Source organism: Diaphorina citri, unplaced genomic scaffold (genome assembly GCF_000475195.1).
Source record: "Diaphorina citri unplaced genomic scaffold, Diaci psyllid genome assembly version 1.1 scaffold824, whole genome shotgun sequence".
In the NCBI taxonomy this organism is placed as follows: Eukaryota; Metazoa; Arthropoda; class Insecta; order Hemiptera; family Psyllidae; genus Diaphorina; species Diaphorina citri.
The window spans coordinates 58,789-79,266 of NW_007378256.1; the positions used below are offsets into that span (position 1 = coordinate 58,789).

Consider the following 20,478-nt stretch of genomic DNA (forward strand, 5'->3'; position numbering starts at 1 on the left):
AGTACATTGACTTGAAGAACTTATCCAAAGAAGCGTATGGTAATTGATCGCTATGAATAGTCTAACAGCCGGGTTTATAGTCCCATTGACTTTCCCGTTGGTGTAAGAAACAGTACTTTACGTCCCGTTGGTGTAAGAAACAGTACTTTACATTTTTACATAGCATTTTGAACCAAAAAGAATTTTTGACCAATCAGCTGATCCAATATGTAATCCAGCATGTGATTTATAAATCCAGAAAAAGCGTCAAGAAATGGACTAAAATAATGATTCTAGAAAGTCAACATAAGGCTGTAGACTGTAGACCTACGATTCAGGTTACTACTACATTCCAACTTGCTTGTTTAAACTGCTGAAACAAGTTCGGCACTTGCGTCAACAAGTCAAGTAAGGCTGTGCATGGACTTAGGGCGTTTGGGACAACACGTACTGCTAGCTATTCAGGGCGCCCAATTTTATTGTTCCATTCCCTTATGCTGAAATACCAATTCCATTACATTGTTCAAAGGTCCTCCTGAACATCGCCTGTACATCTCATTGGATGGTGAATGGTCGCATTATTATCCGGATACTAACTCTATGCTGCGAAACATTCGAGACCGGTAACCAGGCTGTACGATCTGCGGCTCAAGCTGCCGCTAGTCAAACGTTGCGCTCCTTCTGCAACATCCTAGGTAATCTCATAGTAAACCATTCTATCCTTTTTTTTATGAAATCGAAGACTAACCCCGGGAAAAATCTCATTCCATTCGAATCCGGTACATGCAAATGTTTCTATCATTTCGGGGACAAGTCCGTAAAAAATAATGTCCCTAATTTCGTCCAAAAATGGCAAACAGGTTAGCCGTACATCCTATTTTCGTTTACTGCTCTTCAAGAGTAGCAAAAAACTTCATTTTCAAATACATACATACATACACATGTTACTTTTCATTTTAGTTTTACCGAAATACAACAGATGGCTGCACAGTTACTGTTCTTTGAACATGTGAGGAAATCTAAAATGTAATCCTCTTGGAATTTTTTCTTGTTCTTTGTTGGTTGTCTAATTATGAGATTGAATGGAGTTTTCAGTCCTATTTCAAGAACATGAAGTATGTCTTTGGCGCCCAAATATTTTGTCAAAGTCCATCAAAATTGAATGTTAATAATACGAGTAAATGGAATGTTTAAATGATTCTATTCTATTCTGTATTCTTTTTCTTTACAGATGAAGAATACCTGGAAGTGTCAGAAGATGGTCTGGTCTATTTCAATGAAGTGATTCCCATTATGCAGTTTATAGTCAGCAAGATTGGCGAGGAGCAAGAGTAAGTGCCTTTTACTACGAGTCTTTAATATATGTTAGACAGATAGTTACCCATGTTGATATCAAGCAAAGTTGCTTTTAGTGATTCTGGTGTTTTTCACGTGATATAGCCATTGTAATGTGGTTAACCAGAGGGTCACCCATCCTAATACTAACCACGTGCAACGTTGTTTAAATGCAAAAAAAACTCTATTTCGTGGTAATATAGACGTTCGCGCGCCTCCCGGCACGCTTGATTCTATGATCCATCGGGAACTGGTGTTAATAGGAATTCATTCAACAACCGGGAACTGGTGTTAATAGGAACATTCAATGTGTTAATAGGAATCTTCTGTTCTATTTCCCAGGGACAGCCCCAGCACTTTATTCCTACTCGAATGTCTTCTCACCCTGGTATCCTGTCTCTCCCCCTCTGTTCACGCCAATGCCCACTTCATCTCGTTCCTATGGCAGAAGCTATGTCCGGCCCTGGTGTCTCTGTTGGGCTCTCCTCCCCTGGACAAGATCACATCAGGGGAGGAGACGGGAGCTTATTTATTGAAAAAGATACCTAATATCTAACAGTTCAATAATAAAACATACGAATTACTCACCAGTACACCGTCTTGGCCTGTTGACTATCGAAGCGAGGGGCTGTTGCCAGCCTTCCTGAGCCCCTCCCTACTTCCTCTCCCGTCTCCTCCCCTGATGTGATCTTGTCCAGGGGAGGAGAGCCCAACAGAGACACCAGGGCCGGACATAGCTTCTGCCATAGGAACGAGATGAAGTGGGCATTGGCGTGAACAGAGGGGGAGAGACAGGATACCAGGGTGAGAAGACATTCGAGTAGGAATAAAGTGCTGGGGCTGTCCCTGGGAAATAGAACAGAAGATTCCTATTAACACATTGAATGTTCCTATTAACACCAGTTCCCGGTTGTTGAATGAATTCCTATTAACACCAGTTCCCGGTTGTTGAATGAATTCCTATTAACACCAGTTCCCGATGGATCATAGAATCAAGCGTGCCGGGAGGCGCGCGAACGTCTATATTACCACGAAATAGAGTTTTTTTTGCATTTAAACAACGTTGCACGTGGTTAGTATTAGGATGGGTGACCCTCTGGTTAACCACATTACAATGGCTATATCACGTAAGCGTTCGAAGGACCACCCAACCTATATTACCACGAAATAGAGTTTCAAAGTTTTTTTTTTTTTTGCATTTAAACAACGTTGCACGTGGTTAGTATTAGGATGGGTGACCCTCTGGTTAACCACATTACAATGGCTATATCACGTGAAAAACACCAGGATCACTAAAAGCAACTTTGCTTGATATCAACATGGGTAACTATCTGTCTAACATATATTAAAGACTCGTAGTAAAAGGCACTTACTCTTGCTCCTCGCCAATCTTGCTGACTATAAACTGCATAATGGGAATCACTTCATTGACAGTCCATTACCACTATCCACTAACTTTTAAGTTTAATTTTCAACAAATCTAGTTGAGTTTCTTATCTGCATAAGGTTGAAGGGCGTGTCTTCTCTATCTGATCTTCCCTCAATACTGTTTCCCAATTTTATGTGGCCAGCCATCCCCCATCTAGGTATATCCTAGTACTCTTTCCTAATTTTATGTGGCCATTCCCTACCTATATCCCATACGTTATTTTAGTACTCTACTCATCTCGTATCCATATATTGACTTTCCTCTTATTTGTATTACCTACCCCTTTTTTATTGCTTTTTTTCTGTCTTGCTTCCTTTTCTTTATCTTTTTCTTCCTCCTCCTTTTTCTCTCAACGGATCAATTTTTATAGCTTTCTATTTCTTCAGGTAGTATGTCTTCCCATTCCTCTCTCCCTCTCTCTCACCCTATTCCCAATCTCTCCCTCCCTTCTCTCTTATTTCTCTCTCCCTCCCTGTCTTTTCTTTGTTAGTTAGTATCCGGATAATAATGCGACCATTCACCATCCAATGAGATGTACAGGCGATGTTCAGGAGGACCTTTGAACAATGTAATGGAATTGGTATTTCAGCATAAGGGAATGGAACAATAAAATTGGGCGCCCTGAATAGCTAGCAGTACGTGTTGTCCCAAACGCCCTAAGTCCATGCACAGCCTTACTTGACTTGTTGACGCAAGTGCCGAACTTGTTTCAGCAGTTTAAACAAGCAAGTTGGAATGTAGTAGTAACCTGAATCGTAGGTCTACAGTCTACAGCCTTATGTTGACTTTCTAGAATCATTATTTTAGTCCATTTCTTGACGCTTTTTCTGGATTTATAAATCACATGCTGGATTACATATTGGATCAGCTGATTGGTCAAAAATTCTTTTTGGTTCAAAATGCTATGTAAAAATGTAAAGTACTGTTTCTTACACCAACGGGACGTAAAGTACTGTTTCTTACACCAACGGGAAAGTCAATGGGACTATAAACCCGGCTGTTAGACTATTCATAGCGATCATACCTTCAACAAATCCACCTGGGTATCATCGGATTGAGTGTGAATGGAGGTGATGGCACTTAGCACTTGGGACGAAAACCAACAGGTGTCATTCTCTGGCTCCAAAAGAGCTTGGAATCTGTCATCGCGGACCATTTTCTGAAAATAAACAAGTCCGACGTAATTTTAGGTCTAGGTTCGTTTTGAAGTTCTTTTTTGAAACTTTTTTTGGGAACTTTGAAGAGAGCAACCCTTTTAACCAGTAAGGATCAGGTTTTATGCTACTTCATCTTTAATAACTAGCTTTCAACTAGCTAATCTTTACTAACTATCTTTCAACTAGGAATTTCAACTAGCTTCTCAGTGCCCCCAAGGCTAAAGACATCCTGTAATGCCCAGCAACAATGGATGCATGCCTGGTTGATCAATCATCGAGGTGCTTATTTACTAAGAGTTCTAACAAAGTTGCAGGCAATTGGTACCGATTGTCCTAGGAAACTTACATGCAATCCTGAAATGCCGAATGCCACGAACTTGCTCTTCTTCGAACATCACTATAACTTCTCTTCTCCTTCTTTCCCTCCACCTGTTTTCTGTTCACTCCTAACCCACCCACCCCTTCGTATGTGTCCCATCATCTCTCTACATTTTCTTCTGTCTCTCATTTCTTTCCCTTCCTTCCTCTCGTCTGGTTCCTCTCCTTCTGGGGAACTTTTCTACTCCCCTCAAGTGCGGTCTCTTTCCCCTTCTTCTAGTTACCTTCTCCTGGAAATGTGGTCTTACACAACTCGGAGTGTTGAGGGTAAGCACTTGACAAGGGGTAGACTCGTCTCTATTAATAACCATTTATCACGTGCTTTCTGATGCTCTCGTGTTGACCCGGCACCTAACTGGGGAACATTGTGTCTCTTTTCGCCCAATATGACAAGATACTACGGGATGAGCATGCTATGGCTATGACACAGACACGGAGTATAAAGTAGCAGATGTTTTGTAGCCACGAAAAAAAGGCGGTGGAAACACCTTATGTACTCAAAAATAATAAAGAAGAAGCTTTTTTTTAAGACCTATAGGTAGGTTGAATTGATTCCCACTGAGCAAACAAATCTAATCGACTTCAGGCCAAATCCGAGATACAAAAAACTATAAAAGCTACTTCTTATATTTAATCCCTCCCTAAAAGCTCTACACTTTATCGGTTCGGAAAAAAATGTGGTGTGAGTAGGGGGACGAAAACCAACAGGTGTCATTCTCTGGCTCCAAAAGAGCTTGGAATCTGTCATCGCGGACCATTTTCTGAAAATAAACAAGTCCGACGTAATTTTAGGTCTAGGTCCGTTTTGAAGTTCTTTTTTGAAACTTTTTTTGGGAACTTTGAAGAGAGCAACCCTTTAAACCAGTAAGGATCAGGTTTTATGCTACTTCATCTTTAATAACTAGCTTTCAACTAGCTATTCTTGACTAACTATCTTTCAACTAGGAATTTCAACTAGCTCCTCAGTGCCCCCAAGGCTAAAGACATCCTGTAATGCCCAGCAACAATGGATGCATGCCTGGTTGATCAATCATCTAGGTGGTTATTTACTAGGAGTTTTAACAAAGTTGCAGGCAATTGGTACCGATTGTCCTAGGAAACTTACATGCAATCCTGAAATGCCGAATGCCACGAACTTGCTCTTCTTGGTTTCCAAAGCCAAACGTAACACATCCAGACATTTCTGACGTAACTTATGTGGAGGATCGCGACAGGAACCTTGTTGGGACTCCAGGAAATCTGAAAACAATTAGGTTACGGATCAGGGAATCTGAAATTAGATAATTATGATAGGTCTTCATTTTCATTGTGTATGGTTGCTCTCTTTCACGAAGATAAGTAAGATCATAATATATCGGTAAAGCATCCTGATCGGTGAAAATCCAAAAGATATGGTTGTGTTTCCTTTTCCAATCACTATCAAGTAATGAAAAAGTTTGTATTGTGACACCCGGTTCAAAGTAAAACAAACAAAAGTTTATGTAAATAACGCGAGAAACTGTTTGTAGACACACAGGCAAAAAACAAACCTCTTTAGATACAGTTACAGTTCCAATCATGCGGGTATAATGTGGTGACATGACACGGTCTAGAAGGGGGTACAATCGGTCTTCTATCGCGATTCTATTGCTTTGATCCAGACCATTTGGTGTACTCGTATTATCTAAAACTATTGGGATCGAATAATAAATCAGTCGGATTATTTCTTGGAAGAAGGCTCAATTATACGGTGATGGTGTACTCTGCTATAAGGTGGACTTTGTAGATTCGTAGAAGCATAACCCATCCTTTAGGACTGTTTAGCCTCTACACCTAAGCCTCAGATTGGGCTTTTTGTGTACGGAGTTAAGAAATGGTGGACTTCAGATTTGGAGGTTCGTCATTTAAGTTCAAGTCTAGTCCTTGGACTCAGTATCCATAGGTCAATCAACCACTGGAAAATTTCAGCACTTGACCGTCTTGACGTTCGCGCACCCCCAGCACGCCCAATAAAACCGAAGGGGGATGTTAGTAATCCTAATAAAACCCAACTATAATGTATGAGTAGATATAGGTATAACTACTGAGGTATTACTCAGCCAAATTGACATCATGTCAAACAACCCCATAAAGCAAACACAATTGAAATGAAGTTATAAAAACGCTGTAAACATGAGCTTCAAGAACAGGATGGGTAGTAAAACCTTATGGTGTGGTACCACATAAAATTCACATGCAAGGGACAAAGGACTTTTTGCATTTCCATGCTATTATGAGTAGAGATTTTATGTTCATACCGTCTAAAGAGTTAAAATAAGGTGCGGCGTTCAGATTTTTGAAACTCAAATTATTATTATCTATTATAATTTTGTTTACCGGTAGGAAAAAGTAATGAAACAAAGAAAAGACAGGGAGGGAGAGAGAAATAAGAGAGAAGGGAGGGAGAGATTGGGAATAGGGTGAGAGAGAGGGAGAGAGGAATGGGAAGACATACTACCAGAAGAAATAGAAAGCTATAAAAATTGATCCGTTGAGAGAAAAAGGAGGAGGAAGAAAAAGATAAAGAAAAGGAAGCAAGACAGAAAAAAGCAATAAAAAAAGGGGTAGGTAATACAAATAAGAGGAAAGTCAATATATGGATACGAGATGAGTAGAGTACTAAAATAACGTATGGGATATAGGTAGGGGATGGCCACATAAAATTAGGAAAGAGTACTAGGATATAGGATATACCTAGATGGGGGATGGCTGGCCACATAAAATTAGGAAACAGTATTGAGGGAAGATCAGATAGAGAAAACACGCCCTTCAGAAGAGTAGATACTAGGATATACCTAGATGGGGGATGGCTGGCCACATAAAATTAGGAAACAGTATTGAGGGAAGATCAGATAGAGAAAACACGCCCTTCAACCTTATGCAGATAAGAAACTCAACTAGGTTTGTTGAAAGTTAAACTTAAAAGTTAGTGGCAATGAACTGTTGAAGGCACTAGGGCCCTATTCCAAGAGCGACTCTGCACAACCCACCTTAACCGTTCGTTACCCCTATGAATTAAAAAAAAAAAAAAAAAGTTGTCTTATTTACTACTCTGCTATAATGACAGATTGATAGATAGTGCCCGCAGCACAGTAAGTATCATGGAGTTTATCTTACGATAGTACTCATGATAGTCGTTCTTACGATAGGAACACTATCATCTTTTAAATGATGCTCCATGAACGTCAAGAGTTGGAAACGAAACGACGGACACGATGCCGACGCCCGGTTATATTACCATAAAATCAGCTATTTGAGCAAAAAACCACACGCACCTGAAACAATAACCAACCTGAAACTTTGAGAATGTTTTGTTCCTCCCGCAATATACAATCTAGAACAAGTTAAACTTCACTCGTGAAACTAATTTCACTATCAAGTACATCGAGTAATAAATGAGAGCCGAAATGAAAGATCACGACAAGTCAAGGAGACTACCGAACTCAAGGCTTCCACTGATGTATCAACAACAGAACACTAAATGATAGAGTGAGCAGCGTAAACATATTGTGGACTGTGAATAGAGTTAAGAGCGAGGTACAGAGACTGTACTGGTCCAAGTTAACCCAATGCTTCGGCCGTGGCAGAGGAGGGGGTGGGATAGTCCTGTATGACGTCATTCAGAAGTCATTGATCCACAGATAACAACAGACTAGTAATCAGTAGAATATGCCCCATTGAAATGCCGAAACCACATTTGGTCAGTTGAATCACATGTTACTGTTAAAAGTGTGTTTGGACTTTTGAACTCAGGAAGCTTCCATTTGGTCTTTGCATAACCCCATGAAATATTCAAACAATAGTTTTTGTAACATCACAGATTTTTTACAAATGGTTACATCAGCGAAATCAACACCAAATTTTCTCTATTGAAAGGTTCTGGGACTTCACCATTACACCAGGTACGGTTAGCAGGCAATATTGTTAGATCTTGGTTTAGCGGGCAGCGTTTCTTTAGGTGGTGCACTTGTTGATTTAGGTTTTCGCCCGTCTATCTGAGAACTATCTCCCATCCTTTAACTACCATATAAAGTATTATTGGAGTATCTATGGACTAGAATGGACCCAAATTCAGGAAGATTTAGAATCATAAGCCACAAGGTCTATGGATCGTTGGATAGGTATCAGTGGTGTAGTGGTTAGCGTGTCTTTTAATCTGGAGGCTGGTGGCTAGAGTCCAAGTCAAGTTATCAAATTTGACATGCTCATCGGAAACCCATATGAGATCAGAGGATTTTGGCGGAATAAAAAAACTTTATAACGTGGACGTGCTTTAGGCGATGTTGATCGACATAGTACAAGTATGGACGCTGTTTCAAATCCTAGAACTGAAGAGATTAATTCAGTGTAAGATACAGACTAAGTATATATCCGGGTGTTCGGGTCTTCCCCCCTGTGGTGAATTCCCAAGTTATTAATATTTGCCCATTGTTTTATTGTACCTATGTATATCAGTGCGGTAGATGGTTGGGGTAAGAACAACCTGGAACATATTGATGTCATACTCACAAGTGCCAGTGGTTCAGACGTTAAGAGAACTTCACAGCTCAGAAAAAGAGCCTCGACTCGGCCTCAAAAAATATTGAAATTTCATTAAATAAAGAACAGCACAAATGACCCTTCCATAATTGGTTGAAAACAACTGGCAACATCTCCTATGCACCCATGTTTATAAACTAACGCTAAACACTTTCTTAGTGTTGGTGTTGGACCTTCTCTAATTAACCCTACTCTGAGTGTTTTCACATTCCTGTAAGTGTTTCCTAGATTGAGATATATATAGATATACACATTTTAGTTCATAAAGTGCCATACAAGTCATACAACTTACCAACACTAGAAACTTGGTGACATTGGTGGAGATGCCAAAGCACCATGAAAATTACAACTTGAGAATATTAGTTGATATGAAAAACCATCATGTAAGGGGACTTTTCAGTCATGTACAGGCAGTATGAACAAGGTATAAACATGCAACTGGCGAGAAAATTAGTGAAGTACCAAAACATTTAGAGCGCAAGAAAATTGATTAAATTAGTGGAGATGTCAAAGCTCCATACACCTCACTGGAAAATATTGGAGATGGCAAATTACCATATCCGTATAGGTAACCTACGAACACGGAGCTAATTATCCAATATTGATTAGTAATTAGTTAATTACTAACGGAACAGCTGTGATTACCTAAATATACCTACGTGCTGAGTGGTGGGGGAACTTTACCTAGTCCCCCTTTGATATAGATTCCGGGGGAACTAAAGGTCAAATGAAGGGGTCGCTCTGAAGTAACACAATCGTATGTATGTAAATTTTATTCATAGCTGGTGTCCGACTCAACAACACAATCGGTGGCGTTTTCATAAATCATAAATTATGTGGAGAGACTAGAAAAAAATGGTCAAAAAAATACCATAGTCTAACTTATTGATTCAAGTTATAGGTACATTGTGCGGCTGCCTTAAGGAAAAGGGAATTGTCTCTTTCAGATGCCGATTGCAGGCGGTAGAAACTGATGGGACTCGAACCTGTAACTCCAACTTACCAGACTACCGATGTAGGTAGCTCAGTGGTCTTCAGTATTTGTCTGGTCTAGAATAATACTGTGAATGCTCCCCAAGAGAGAGAAGCTAATAAACATGATGTATCACCAACGCAGATCCTAGAAAACAACTTTCTCTGCCAGGCGTATCACAATTTTCAATTGGAAGTAGCGCTAGTATAGAGTACCTCTCATGACACGCCTTACTCTTGGCTTTTGAGCCACCATCCAATTTACGACCTGACTATTTGACTACAATACTAATTTGAATTGGATATACATTTGATCAGCAATCAATCGTCGCTATCGAGTGAAAGGTGGAAAGGGTTCAGGTCAGAAGTTAACCTGATTTGCTTGATTTATACCTACGTCACATATTATTCAATTTGTTTGAGCGGTTCGGTGATTTAGTTGCTTTCGTTATCATGAACGCGAACAATATCAATCCAGCAAATTTTGTCTTTGAGTTCTAGTGCCGTTTAAGAAATATGTACCTGTAGTTCAGTCGAAATTGGATCACCAACGCAGATCCTAGAAAACAACTTTCTCTGCCAGGCGTATCACAATTTTCAATTGGAAGTAGCGCTAGTATAGAGCACCTCTCATGACACGCCTTACTCTTGGCTTTTGAGCCACCATCCAATTTACGACCTGACGATTTGACTACAATACTAATTTGAATTGGATATACATTTGATCAGCAATCAATCGTCGCTATCGAGTGAAAGGTGGAAAGGGTTCAGGTCAGAAGTTAACCTGATTTGCCTGATTTATACCTACGTCACATATTATTCAATTTGTTTGAGCGGTTCGGTGATTTAGTTGCTTTCTTTATCGTGAACGCGAACAATATCAATCCAGCAAATTTTGTCTTTGAGTTCTAGTGCCGTTTAAGAAATATGTACCTGTAGTTCAGCCGAAATTGAAGAACTCACTCTGAAATAGTGCCCCATGGACCCCCAGTGGAGCCAAATTTTCTTTATGCGTTCAACATGTGTGTCAAATTTCTGCAAAATCGAACCAACCGTCCAAGCGTTGTTGCGAATCAGACCCATAGACGAAAGAAAAATTTTCGATTTAAACCCTTGAACTCACTACGTTCGTTCATAGAATAATTAATTAAATACCTTGTGATAAATAAAATCAAGAATCGAACCCGATACATCAAAATGCGAGTCACATATTATTCAATTTGTTTGAGCGGTTCGGTGATTTAGTTGCTTTTGTTATCGTGAACGCGAACAATATCAGTCCAGCAAATTTTGTCTTTGAGTTCTAGTGCCGTTTAAGAAATATGTACCTGTAGTTCAGCCGAAATTGAAGAACTCACTCTGAAATAGTGCACCATGGACCCCCAGTGGAGCCAAATTTTCTTTATGCGTTCAACATGTGTGTCAAATTTCTGCAAAATCGGACCAACCGTTCAAGAGTTGTTGCGAATCAGACCCATAGACGAAAGAAAAATTTTCGATTAAAACCCTGGAACTCTCTACGTTCGTTCATAGAATAATTAATAAAATACCTTGTGATAAATAAAATCAAGAATCGAACCCGATACATCAAAATGCGATCTCGCGGATTCGCCCTGCCAAGTCAAGAAAGTTTGAGAGCGTCCTAAACGTTCAATGGTTCGCTATACCTATCTTTTGTACTGAAGACAGATCCTACGTACATACTTGTCGGCAGAAATACATAAATGGTCCATTCACGTGTATTTATTATTTGGACCCTAGAAATTGACCCTTTGTAAAAGTTGAAGCACGGGATTAGGGATTGCAATGCGGGATCCCGCAATCCCGCGGGATCCCGCACCTTTTTCCAATCCCGCAATCCCGCAGTTTTTCTTTCTAACTGGTAAGCGATTACTTTTTTTTTTTTTTATTAGGCGCTGTACCTATGTTTTATGCATGTCGTTCGCGCCGTGCGATTTTTTAACAGCTGGTGTCAGCAGTTGTTTCCATTTTCTCTTTATATCTAACAGCTTTAGAAGATGAGCGGAGAAAAAAATCAACCCTGCCGGACCCTGCGCGCCGGGCATTGAACCCGAATCTCCTGCGTGCTAGGGCAGTGTTATGATCACTTGACTAGGTAGGCTGTATGGCGAATAGTATACCCAATACGTATTATCATATCTCACATGATGATCATAATCCGTTATGGAAGCATTAGGTCATATGGGTTTCAACACCCTTCCCCCTTCTTCCTCGCGCTTAGCCCCACATTTTTGTCACATGGTTGTGCAAACATATGTTGGGTTTTGTGTATCCTCATGCTTTCCTCTCATGGCACATTTTTTCGACACCGGAATGGGGGGAGGGGGAGCTGTGTCGAAAAAACAAGAAATGTGCTTCGTCGGAGCGTACCACGCATGTCTCGCTAGTAAAGAGGTCTCATTGATTTCTTCTCGACGGGAAAAGGGGAACATTTTTCTCGTTCGTTTCCATTGGCATTCAAAGAACGTTGCATACGATTCTCTGTTTTTCTGGGGGACCCGAGTAGGGGGAGCTGTGTCAAAACAAGAAATGTGCTTCGTCGGAGCGTACCACGCATGTCTCGCTAGTAAAGAGGTCTCATTGATTTCTTCTCGATGGGAAAAGGGGAACATTTTTCTCGTTCGTTTCCATTGGCATTCAAAGAACGTTGCATACGATTCTCTGTTTTTCTGGGGGACCCGAGTGTTTCATTTTCAACACAAGGGCAACGGGGAGAAAAGACTGTTTCATGTTCCAAACAAAGGGCGAATTTTCGGAGAACTCAGTTTGTGATTAGACGGAATTTCAGGATAAAGAACGATATATCGGACTCTCCTATGTCATGAAGTTGAGAAAAGGGGAACATTTTTCTCGTTCGTTTCCATTGGCATTCAAAGAACGTTGCATACGATTCCCTGTTTTTCTGGGGGACCCGAGTGTTTCATTTTCAACACAACGGCAACGGGGAGAAAAGACTGTTTCATGTTCCAAACAAAGGGGCGAATTTTCGGAGAACTCAGTTTGTGATTAGACGGAATTTCAGGATAAAGAACCATATATCGGACTCTCCTATGTCATGAAGTTGCTTTGAAATGTTGACCATGCACATTATGTAGTAAAGTGATAGACGAAACTGGCTCTTTTGTATTGGAAACAATTAAATACACACTACTATCACGTCACGTGTTTCATTTTGAGGAAATCTGTATTTAATTTAGAGAAATACCATTTCGCGGTTTGGCTCCAGTAAAGATTTCTTTTGAGTAGGTACTCAAAAGAAAATGAAGTGACAAGACTCTAGCGTCTTGAAGTATTGTCATATCAGTTGGTAACGGTTTTTGCTGAAACTATTTTCAGCTTCGTTTGAACAGTTCTATTTACTTACTCCACATTTCATTTCGCTTCCCCTCCGAAATGTTTCTCCACTAATCAAACAAAAAATATAACGTGTCTGTGAAACTCACAATCTCAAACATCGAGAGAGTGGATTGCTCGCACTCTGTGAACTATCGCACATTATGTAGTAAAGTAACAGACGAATCTGGCTCTTTTGTATTGGAAACAATTAAATACACACTACTATCACGTCACGTGTTTCATTTTGAGGAAATCTGTATTTAATTTAGAGAAATACCATTTCGCGGTTTGGCTCCAGTAAAGATTTCTTTTGAGTAGGTAGATACTCAAAAGAAAATGAAGTGACAAGACTCTAGCGTCTTAAAGTATTTTCAAATCAGTCGGTAACGGTTTTTGCTGAAACTATTTTCAGCTTCGTTTGAACAGTTCTATTTATTTACTCCACATTTCATTTCGCTTCCCCTACATTATGTAGTAAAGTTGGGTGGTTGGGTGGAAGAGCTCACTAGGTGAGAATCCTGCCATTAAAGCCTTAAAAAAAAAAAATAATAATAATAATAAAGTAATAGACGAAACTGGCTCTTTTGTATTGGAAACAATTAAAAACACACTACTATCACGTCACATGTTTCATTTTGAGGAAATCTGTATTTAATTTAGAGAAATACCATTTCGCGGTTTGGCTCCAGTAAAGATTTCTTTTGAGTAGGTACTCAAAAGAAAATAAAGTGACAAGACTCTAGCGCTTAAAGTATTGTCATATCAGTCGGTAACGGTTTTTGCTGAAACTATTTTCAGCTTCGTTTGAACAGTTCTATTTATTTACTCCACATTTCATTTCGCTTCCCCTCCGAAATGTTTCTCAACTAATCAAACAAAAAATATAACGTGTCTGTGAAACTCACAATCTCAAACATCGAGAGAGTGGATTGCTCGCACTGTGTGAACTATCGAATTAGGGTAACCACTAGACTACTGGTGTAGTGGATATCTTCGTGTTTCGAATTCCGAACTAATCTCAGTGGTGTAGTGGTTAGCGTGTCTTTTGATCTGGAGGCTGGTGGCTAGAGTCCAAGTCAAGTTATCAAATTTGACGAGGGTAACCACTAGACTACTGGTGTAGTGGATATCTTCGTGTTTCGAATTCCGAACTATGGTTCATCCATTTGAATATGGCAGCAAGGATTCATCTAAAAAGTAGGCTACGTTGCCAAACGTGTCAAAGGTTATTCCCCCCTCTCTTACAAAATCCCTTTTTGGTTCAATTTTCCTCATTTGAAAACCAATAATCTAGCATTGTTTTATGACCGTTACATCAAGGAGGAGCGTGTCACGCGTTCAAACATTCCAAAAATGTTGTTATCACCTTATCAGTTGACTACAATATGGTAGAGAAACCTTTGGCCCAGCTCACATGTTTATTCCCCCTCTCCTACAAAATCCCTTTTTGGTTCAATTTCCCTCATTTGAAAACCAATAATCTAGCATTGTTTTATGACCGTTACATCAAGGAGGAGCATGTCACGCGTTCAAACATTCCAAAAATGTTGTTATCACCTTATCAGTTGACTACAATATGGTAGAGAAACCTTTGGCCCAGCTCACATATTCGGTTCTGACTTTATCAAATTAATGCCTTTGCTACTAGAATGTTACTGACACCATGTTTTTAATTCTGTGTTCTGCCATTAGCCTCTTCACTCAACACACATTCTATGAAATTCTTATATTTCTTTAACTTTCTGGTGTTTATAATTATTCGTTTTAGTTCACTAGGGCGTTGTCCCCTTCATCTAGTGGTGTTAGTTTTTTTTTTTTTTTATGAATCATAAAGTTGTTCCATGGTATTTACTTATTTATTCTTTCACTTGAAATATTATTTACATAACAGTATTTATCGACATGTTTTTAATTCTGTGTTCTGCCATTAGCCTCTTCACTCAACACACATTCTATGAAATTCTTATATTTCTATAACTTTCTGGTGTTTATAATTATTCGTTTTAGTTCACTAGGGCGTTGTCCCCTTCATCTGGTGGTGTTAGTTTTTTTTTATGAATCATAAAGTTGTTCCATGGTATTTACTTATTTATTCTTTCACTTGAAATATTATTTACATAACAGTATTTATCGTTACATTTGGAATTTCTATTTTTGTCCTACCTACATTGTATGGCGTTCTGTGTGAGGAATTTTCCATTTCTGTACTGATTCAGAGTTCGGACGTAGTTTTCTGGATGTTTAATTAAACTTTTGTGGCTGAGTGGTTCTCGTTGTTGGTAGCTTGAGTGGAACGTCCTTGGTTCTGTCACAGGAGAGACTGATGGTAATGGTTGGATATTGCATTCGTAAGTCTTCAATAGGATTTCAACCCATAGAGAAACAAACTCATAAATGCTGGATGTTTAATTAAACTTTTGTGGCTGAGTGGTTCTCGTTGTTGGTAGCTTGAGTGGAACGTCCTTGGTTCTATCACAGGAGAGACTGATGGTAATGGTTGGATATTGCATTCGTAAGTCTTCAATAGGATTTCAACCCATAGAGAAACAAACTCATAAATATTTAAAGACCCCACAACCTAGAAGCTGTCAAAAATACATTTGAAATTTACAAGGGCTGCTTATAGATCCAATCTATTTCAAAGCTAACGACACACCTAAACAAATGGAAGTACAGAAGAAAAGTCTCAATTCAGTCCATAATTCGATACCTATCCAACGATCCATAGACCTTGTGGCTTATGATTCTAAATCTTCCTGAATTTGGGTCCATTCTAGTCCATAGATACTCCAATAGTACTTTATATGGTGGTTAAAGGATGGGAGATAGTTCTCAGATAGACAGGCGAAAACCTAAATCAACAAGTGCACCACCTAAAGAAACGCTGCCCGCTAAACCAAGATCTAACAATATTTAAACGCCGTTTCTCAAGATAAATACACCTTGGTGGTTTTGTAGTGAAGTCCCAGAACCTTTCAATAGAGAAAATTTGGTGTTGATTTCGTTGATGTAACCATTTGTGTTGATTCCTGACGACCGCACAGTTCTTTTGTCACTATTAATTCGTACATATCTCGGTCACCCTGTAGCATTCAGCATTTCGTTACGGTGACGAGGTTTTCACTCGTTCCATAGAGTTTCCTAGAGTTTCACTTCGCATCCTGATGTAACCATTTTTTGTTGATTCCTGACGACCGCACAGTTCTTTTGTCACTATTAATTCGTACATAACTCGGTCACCCTGTAGCATTCAGCATTTCGTTACGGTGACGAGGTTTTCACTCGTTCCCTAGAGTTTCCTAGAGTTTCACTTCGCATCCATTAGGCACACTGGTACAAATGTTTGCCTGCTAACCGTACCTGGTGTAATGGTACTCTACAATCAGTGTGATGTTATGCTCCACAATAGATAAGTAGATCACTTGTAACGATGGTAATCAGACCTACGTCATGGTGTAATCGGTACGGTACTCCACTTGCATCACGGAGTTCTTGAGTTCTCAATGAGATCTGGGAGTGAAAATGATCCAAGTTCAGATTGGGAGTGATTTTCTCTTCAAAACCGCATGCCTGTCAAAGTTTAGAGCGTGTCCTGAAACTTTGAAGTCAAGGAGAAGTTGAAGTGAAGGTCTTAAGTCTTGAAGAATCACTTCATCAATTGGTGTTCCTCCTTTTGAGACTTGGGTTATTTGAGACTTCGTACACATATTTGGGTCAATATTTCAGCTAACCATGCCGCACTAACTCCACGACTAAGTACGTATAAACTATGATGAATATCGCTCAAAGTTCCAATAAACTTTATACTAGGTACCCTGTAGAATGGAGTTCCTAATTGTGATCCACCCAGTTTGAGAGGTTCTCGGTATTATAAAAAAGATAATTATATCTGACTGTTACTCTTTACATTGTATAATACCCGAGTGATAAAATTTGATAAGTTAAATTATCAACCCATTCATGGAATACGGGCTACTTCCATCATATCATGGGTATTGGGTATTCCATACTGTTCTGAGCGGTGGAATTTCACGAGATAACAGAGGAATTCTTCCAGATGAGATTCTCGCGGGAATTTTTGCAAAAATATACAAACGTCCAGTATATAAAGTACCTAAGTACCTGGTCACTGCATGGTTTAGTGGAGATAAAATAAATTTCAAAATACTATGCTATAAAGGCCTTCTAATATTGTTTTCTTCTGCCGTTTAAGTTCATCTACATCAGAATTATGTTTCCTAAAAAATCTGTGATGTTACAAAAACTATTGTTTGAATATTTCATGGGGTTATGCAAAGACCAAATGGAAGCTTCCTGAGTTCAAAAGTCCAAACACACTTTTAACAGTAACATGTGATTCAACTGACCAAATGTGGTTTCGGCATTTCAATGGGGCATATTCTACTGATTACTAGTCTGTTGTTATCTGTGGATCAATGACTTCTGAATGACGTCATACAGGACTATCCCACCCCCTCCTCTGCCACGGCCGAAGCATTGGGTTAACTTGGACCAGTACAGTCTCTGTACCTCGCTCTTAACTCTATTCACAGTCCACAATATGTTTACGCTGCTCACTCTATCATTTAGTGTTCTGTTGTTGATACATCAGTGGAAGCCTTGAGTTCGGTAGTCTCCTTGACTTGTCGTGATCTTTCATTTCGGCTCTCATTTATTACTCGATGTACTTGATAGTGAAATTAGTTTCACGAGTGAAGTTTAAGGACACCCTATACGTATTTCGTGTATCTCTCTGAATAGTGGATGATGAATTAATGACTTTGAAATAGACCCTCCCCCTCCCCTCCAGAATATGATAGGGGTATCAATCAGTGGCGTTACTCTATCTGTGATCGAGTATACAGGGTGTCCAAATTTTAACGTACCGAACTGAGAGGGTTAACCTAACAATTTGAGAGATGTAAATTACCTACCTATTGGGTTAAAATTGACTTTTTTGAAGATACTAAACAGTTTGAGAGATGTAAATTACCTACCTATTGGGTTAAAATTGACTTTTTTGACGATAATAGGTAGAGAGAACTGTAACAATGGAGGTATTAGCAAGCCGTTCCAAAAACAAACCTCATCTCATTTTCTGAAATTTTACAAAAACTAATAGTTTAGGTATTGTACCAAAGTAGGAATACACAGATGTTCTGGAATATGATGGACACCCTATACGTATTTCGTGTATCTCTCCGAATAGTGGATGATGAATTAATGACTTTGAAATAGACCCTCCCCCTCCCCTTCAGAACTCGATACACATGAGCCGGTAGGTACTGATCAGTCATTTGTCTAATTTCGTTGTCCCAAAAACGGACAAATTGATCTGTTTTATCAAAAGTTTTAATATCGGATAATCCTTTCAGCAGTTATGTATGTTATTCAGAATATGATAGGGGTATCAATCAGTGGCGTTACTTGTGAGGTGCTAGAAGGAACTCGATACCCATGAGCCGGTACTGATCAGTCATTTGTCTAATTTCTTTGTCCCAAAATCGGTCAAATTGATCTGTTTTATCAAAAGTTTTAATATCGGATAATCCTTTCAGCAGTTATGTATGTTATGGCGAAAGATAAGATGAGAATTACGAGTGTAATGGGGCTGATGATACAGACGTTATTGGAAACATTATGAAATCAGAAGAAACAAGAAAGAAACAACAATCAGAAAGAGCGAGCATGTCCAATGATTTGGAACAGTAGGGTTAATGACGGAAATATGTCGTGAACAAGCTGCTGGAGACGTGGTTTAGCCCTGTGTCACCCCAGTATAAACCTGAAACCTAAGGTGTCTCTAAGAAACACCGGGTATGTTCGAGCAAAAACTACTACCAATTTTACAAAACAAAATTCAAGTAGGGTTTGCAAGAAAAAAATACTTTCTTTGCTCATATTACTGACAATTCTACGTTGTGGTTGAATGCAAATTCTAAGTCCAAGAACAAATGAAGTCAAAATGTAAAGAAACATTTTTAACCTGTTTATTTTTCGTGAACATACCCAAACTTTTCGCGCCCTAACCACAAAACCTGACTCCTATGGGGAAAGTCATTTGATGCAAGCTGCAACTTATGGGAAAAACAATGCAAAACTAATGGAGAGGAAAATGTCTTCTATTATAAAGAAGGAAGTGGAATTCAATATGAGGAAACGGTCAGCACATGAGAGTTGAAATAGCTTTCTTTTCGAACGGACGAAGGGAGTTCCAAGTTTCAACACTACAAATTTGCATTCGGATTGTAAATATTTCTGTTTATTTCACCATAAATCTCGACTTTCACTATAGCTCTTGCCCAATTTTCATTAAATTTGGCAAACTAAATTCTGTATGTATGAACCGCCAATGGTTGATTTCTGGGTTTAATTTTTTAGCACAAAAAATTGGGAAGAGAACGAGCTTTCCAATTTTGGGATCAGTTGTCGGGTTCGAGGAAATTGGAACATATCACATGCCCTTAGGATTAGGCACACTGTTTTGTCAAGAGTCTCTAGGTTTACCTTGCCATTGGGATCAATTTAATTTGAATAATTTCCTATCAATTTGCTTACCTAGTTGCCCGGTTGCCTCTGTTTGTAACCGTAAACTGACTATATCCATGGGTTTCCGACACAGATGGTACTGTCACAATATCACATGCCCTTAGGATTAGGCACACTATTTTGTCAAGAGTCTCTAGGTTTACCTTGCCATTGGGATCAATTTAATTTGAATAATTCCCTATTGATTTGCTTACCTAGTTGCCCAGTTGCCTCCGTTTGTAACCGTAAACTGACTATATCCATGGGTTTCCGAAACAGATGGTACTGTCACACCAGAATAATTAAGAACCCCTAAACTTCAGGCCAAAACATTATCGCCTTGTCCTTTAACAACTGAAATTTCTTTCCTTATCCTATAGGAAGGAAAGTAATGTAATCGGGTCAAATTTTCGATGGTCAGATTTTAGTGATTTTTTACACAAAAAATTGGGAAGAGAACGAGCTTTCCAATTTTGGGATCAGTTGTCGGGTTCGAGGAAATTGGAACATATCACATGCCCTTAGGATTAGGCACACTGTTTTGTCAAGAGTCTCTAGGTTTACCTTGCCATTGGGATCAATTTAATTTGAATAATTTCCTATCAATTTGCTTACCTAGTTGCCCGGTTGCCTCTGTTTGTAACCGTAAACTGACTATATCCATGGGTTTCCGACACAGATGGTACTGTCACACCAGAATAATTAAGAACCCCTAAACTTCAGGCCAAAACATTATCGCCTTGTCCTTTAACAACTGAAATTTACTCAAACACATATAGATCTCTT

General features: G+C 39.2%; 2 protein-coding genes across 2 annotated transcripts; one reads left to right on the plus strand and one right to left on the minus strand.

The window, feature by feature from the left end:
- The first annotated feature begins 504 nt into the window (after positions 1-504).
- On the plus strand, positions 505-2,235 carry LOC103512337 (brefeldin A-inhibited guanine nucleotide-exchange protein 3-like). The gene is made up of 4 exons (XM_026825839.1): positions 505-674; positions 1,211-1,310; positions 1,657-1,837; positions 2,218-2,235. Exons 1-4 carry the CDS (start codon positions 542-544, stop codon positions 2,233-2,235), a joined length of 432 nt encoding a protein of 143 aa, XP_026681640.1. The 5' UTR covers positions 505-541.
- Positions 2,236-4,928: 2,693 nt separating this feature from the next.
- Positions 4,929-8,309, minus strand: LOC103512339. The gene is made up of 3 exons (XM_008477102.2): positions 8,210-8,309; positions 5,384-5,517; positions 4,929-5,039 (listed from the first exon to the last, which is right to left on the minus strand). Exons 1-3 carry the CDS (start codon positions 8,307-8,309, stop codon positions 4,929-4,931), a joined length of 345 nt encoding a protein of 114 aa, XP_008475324.2.
- Positions 8,310-20,478: the final 12,169 nt, after the last annotated feature.

Bases quoted from the DNA above. Each gene is read 5' to 3' on its own strand.
- LOC103512337 (XM_026825839.1), top strand. From the start codon at position 542: ATGGTGAATGGTCGCATTATTATCCGGATACTAACTCTATGCTGCGAA. The intron at 675-1,210 runs GTAATCTCATAG...TTTTCTTTACAG, and splicing joins CTCCTTCTGCAACATCCTAG to ATGAAGAATACCTGGAAGTG. The intron at 1,311-1,656 runs GTAAGTGCCTTT...TCTATTTCCCAG, and splicing joins AAGATTGGCGAGGAGCAAGA to GGACAGCCCCAGCACTTTAT.
- LOC103512339 (XM_008477102.2), bottom strand. From the start codon at position 8,309: ATGGGAGATAGTTCTCAGATAGACGGGCGAAAACCTAAATCAACAAGT. The intron at 5,518-8,209 runs GCTAACCGTACC...AATTGTTTTCAG, and splicing joins AAGATCTAACAATATTGCCT to ATTTCCTGGAGTCCCAACAA. The intron at 5,040-5,383 runs GTAAGTTTCCTA...GTTTATTTTCAG, and splicing joins TCGGCATTTCAGGATTGCAT to AAAATGGTCCGCGATGACAG.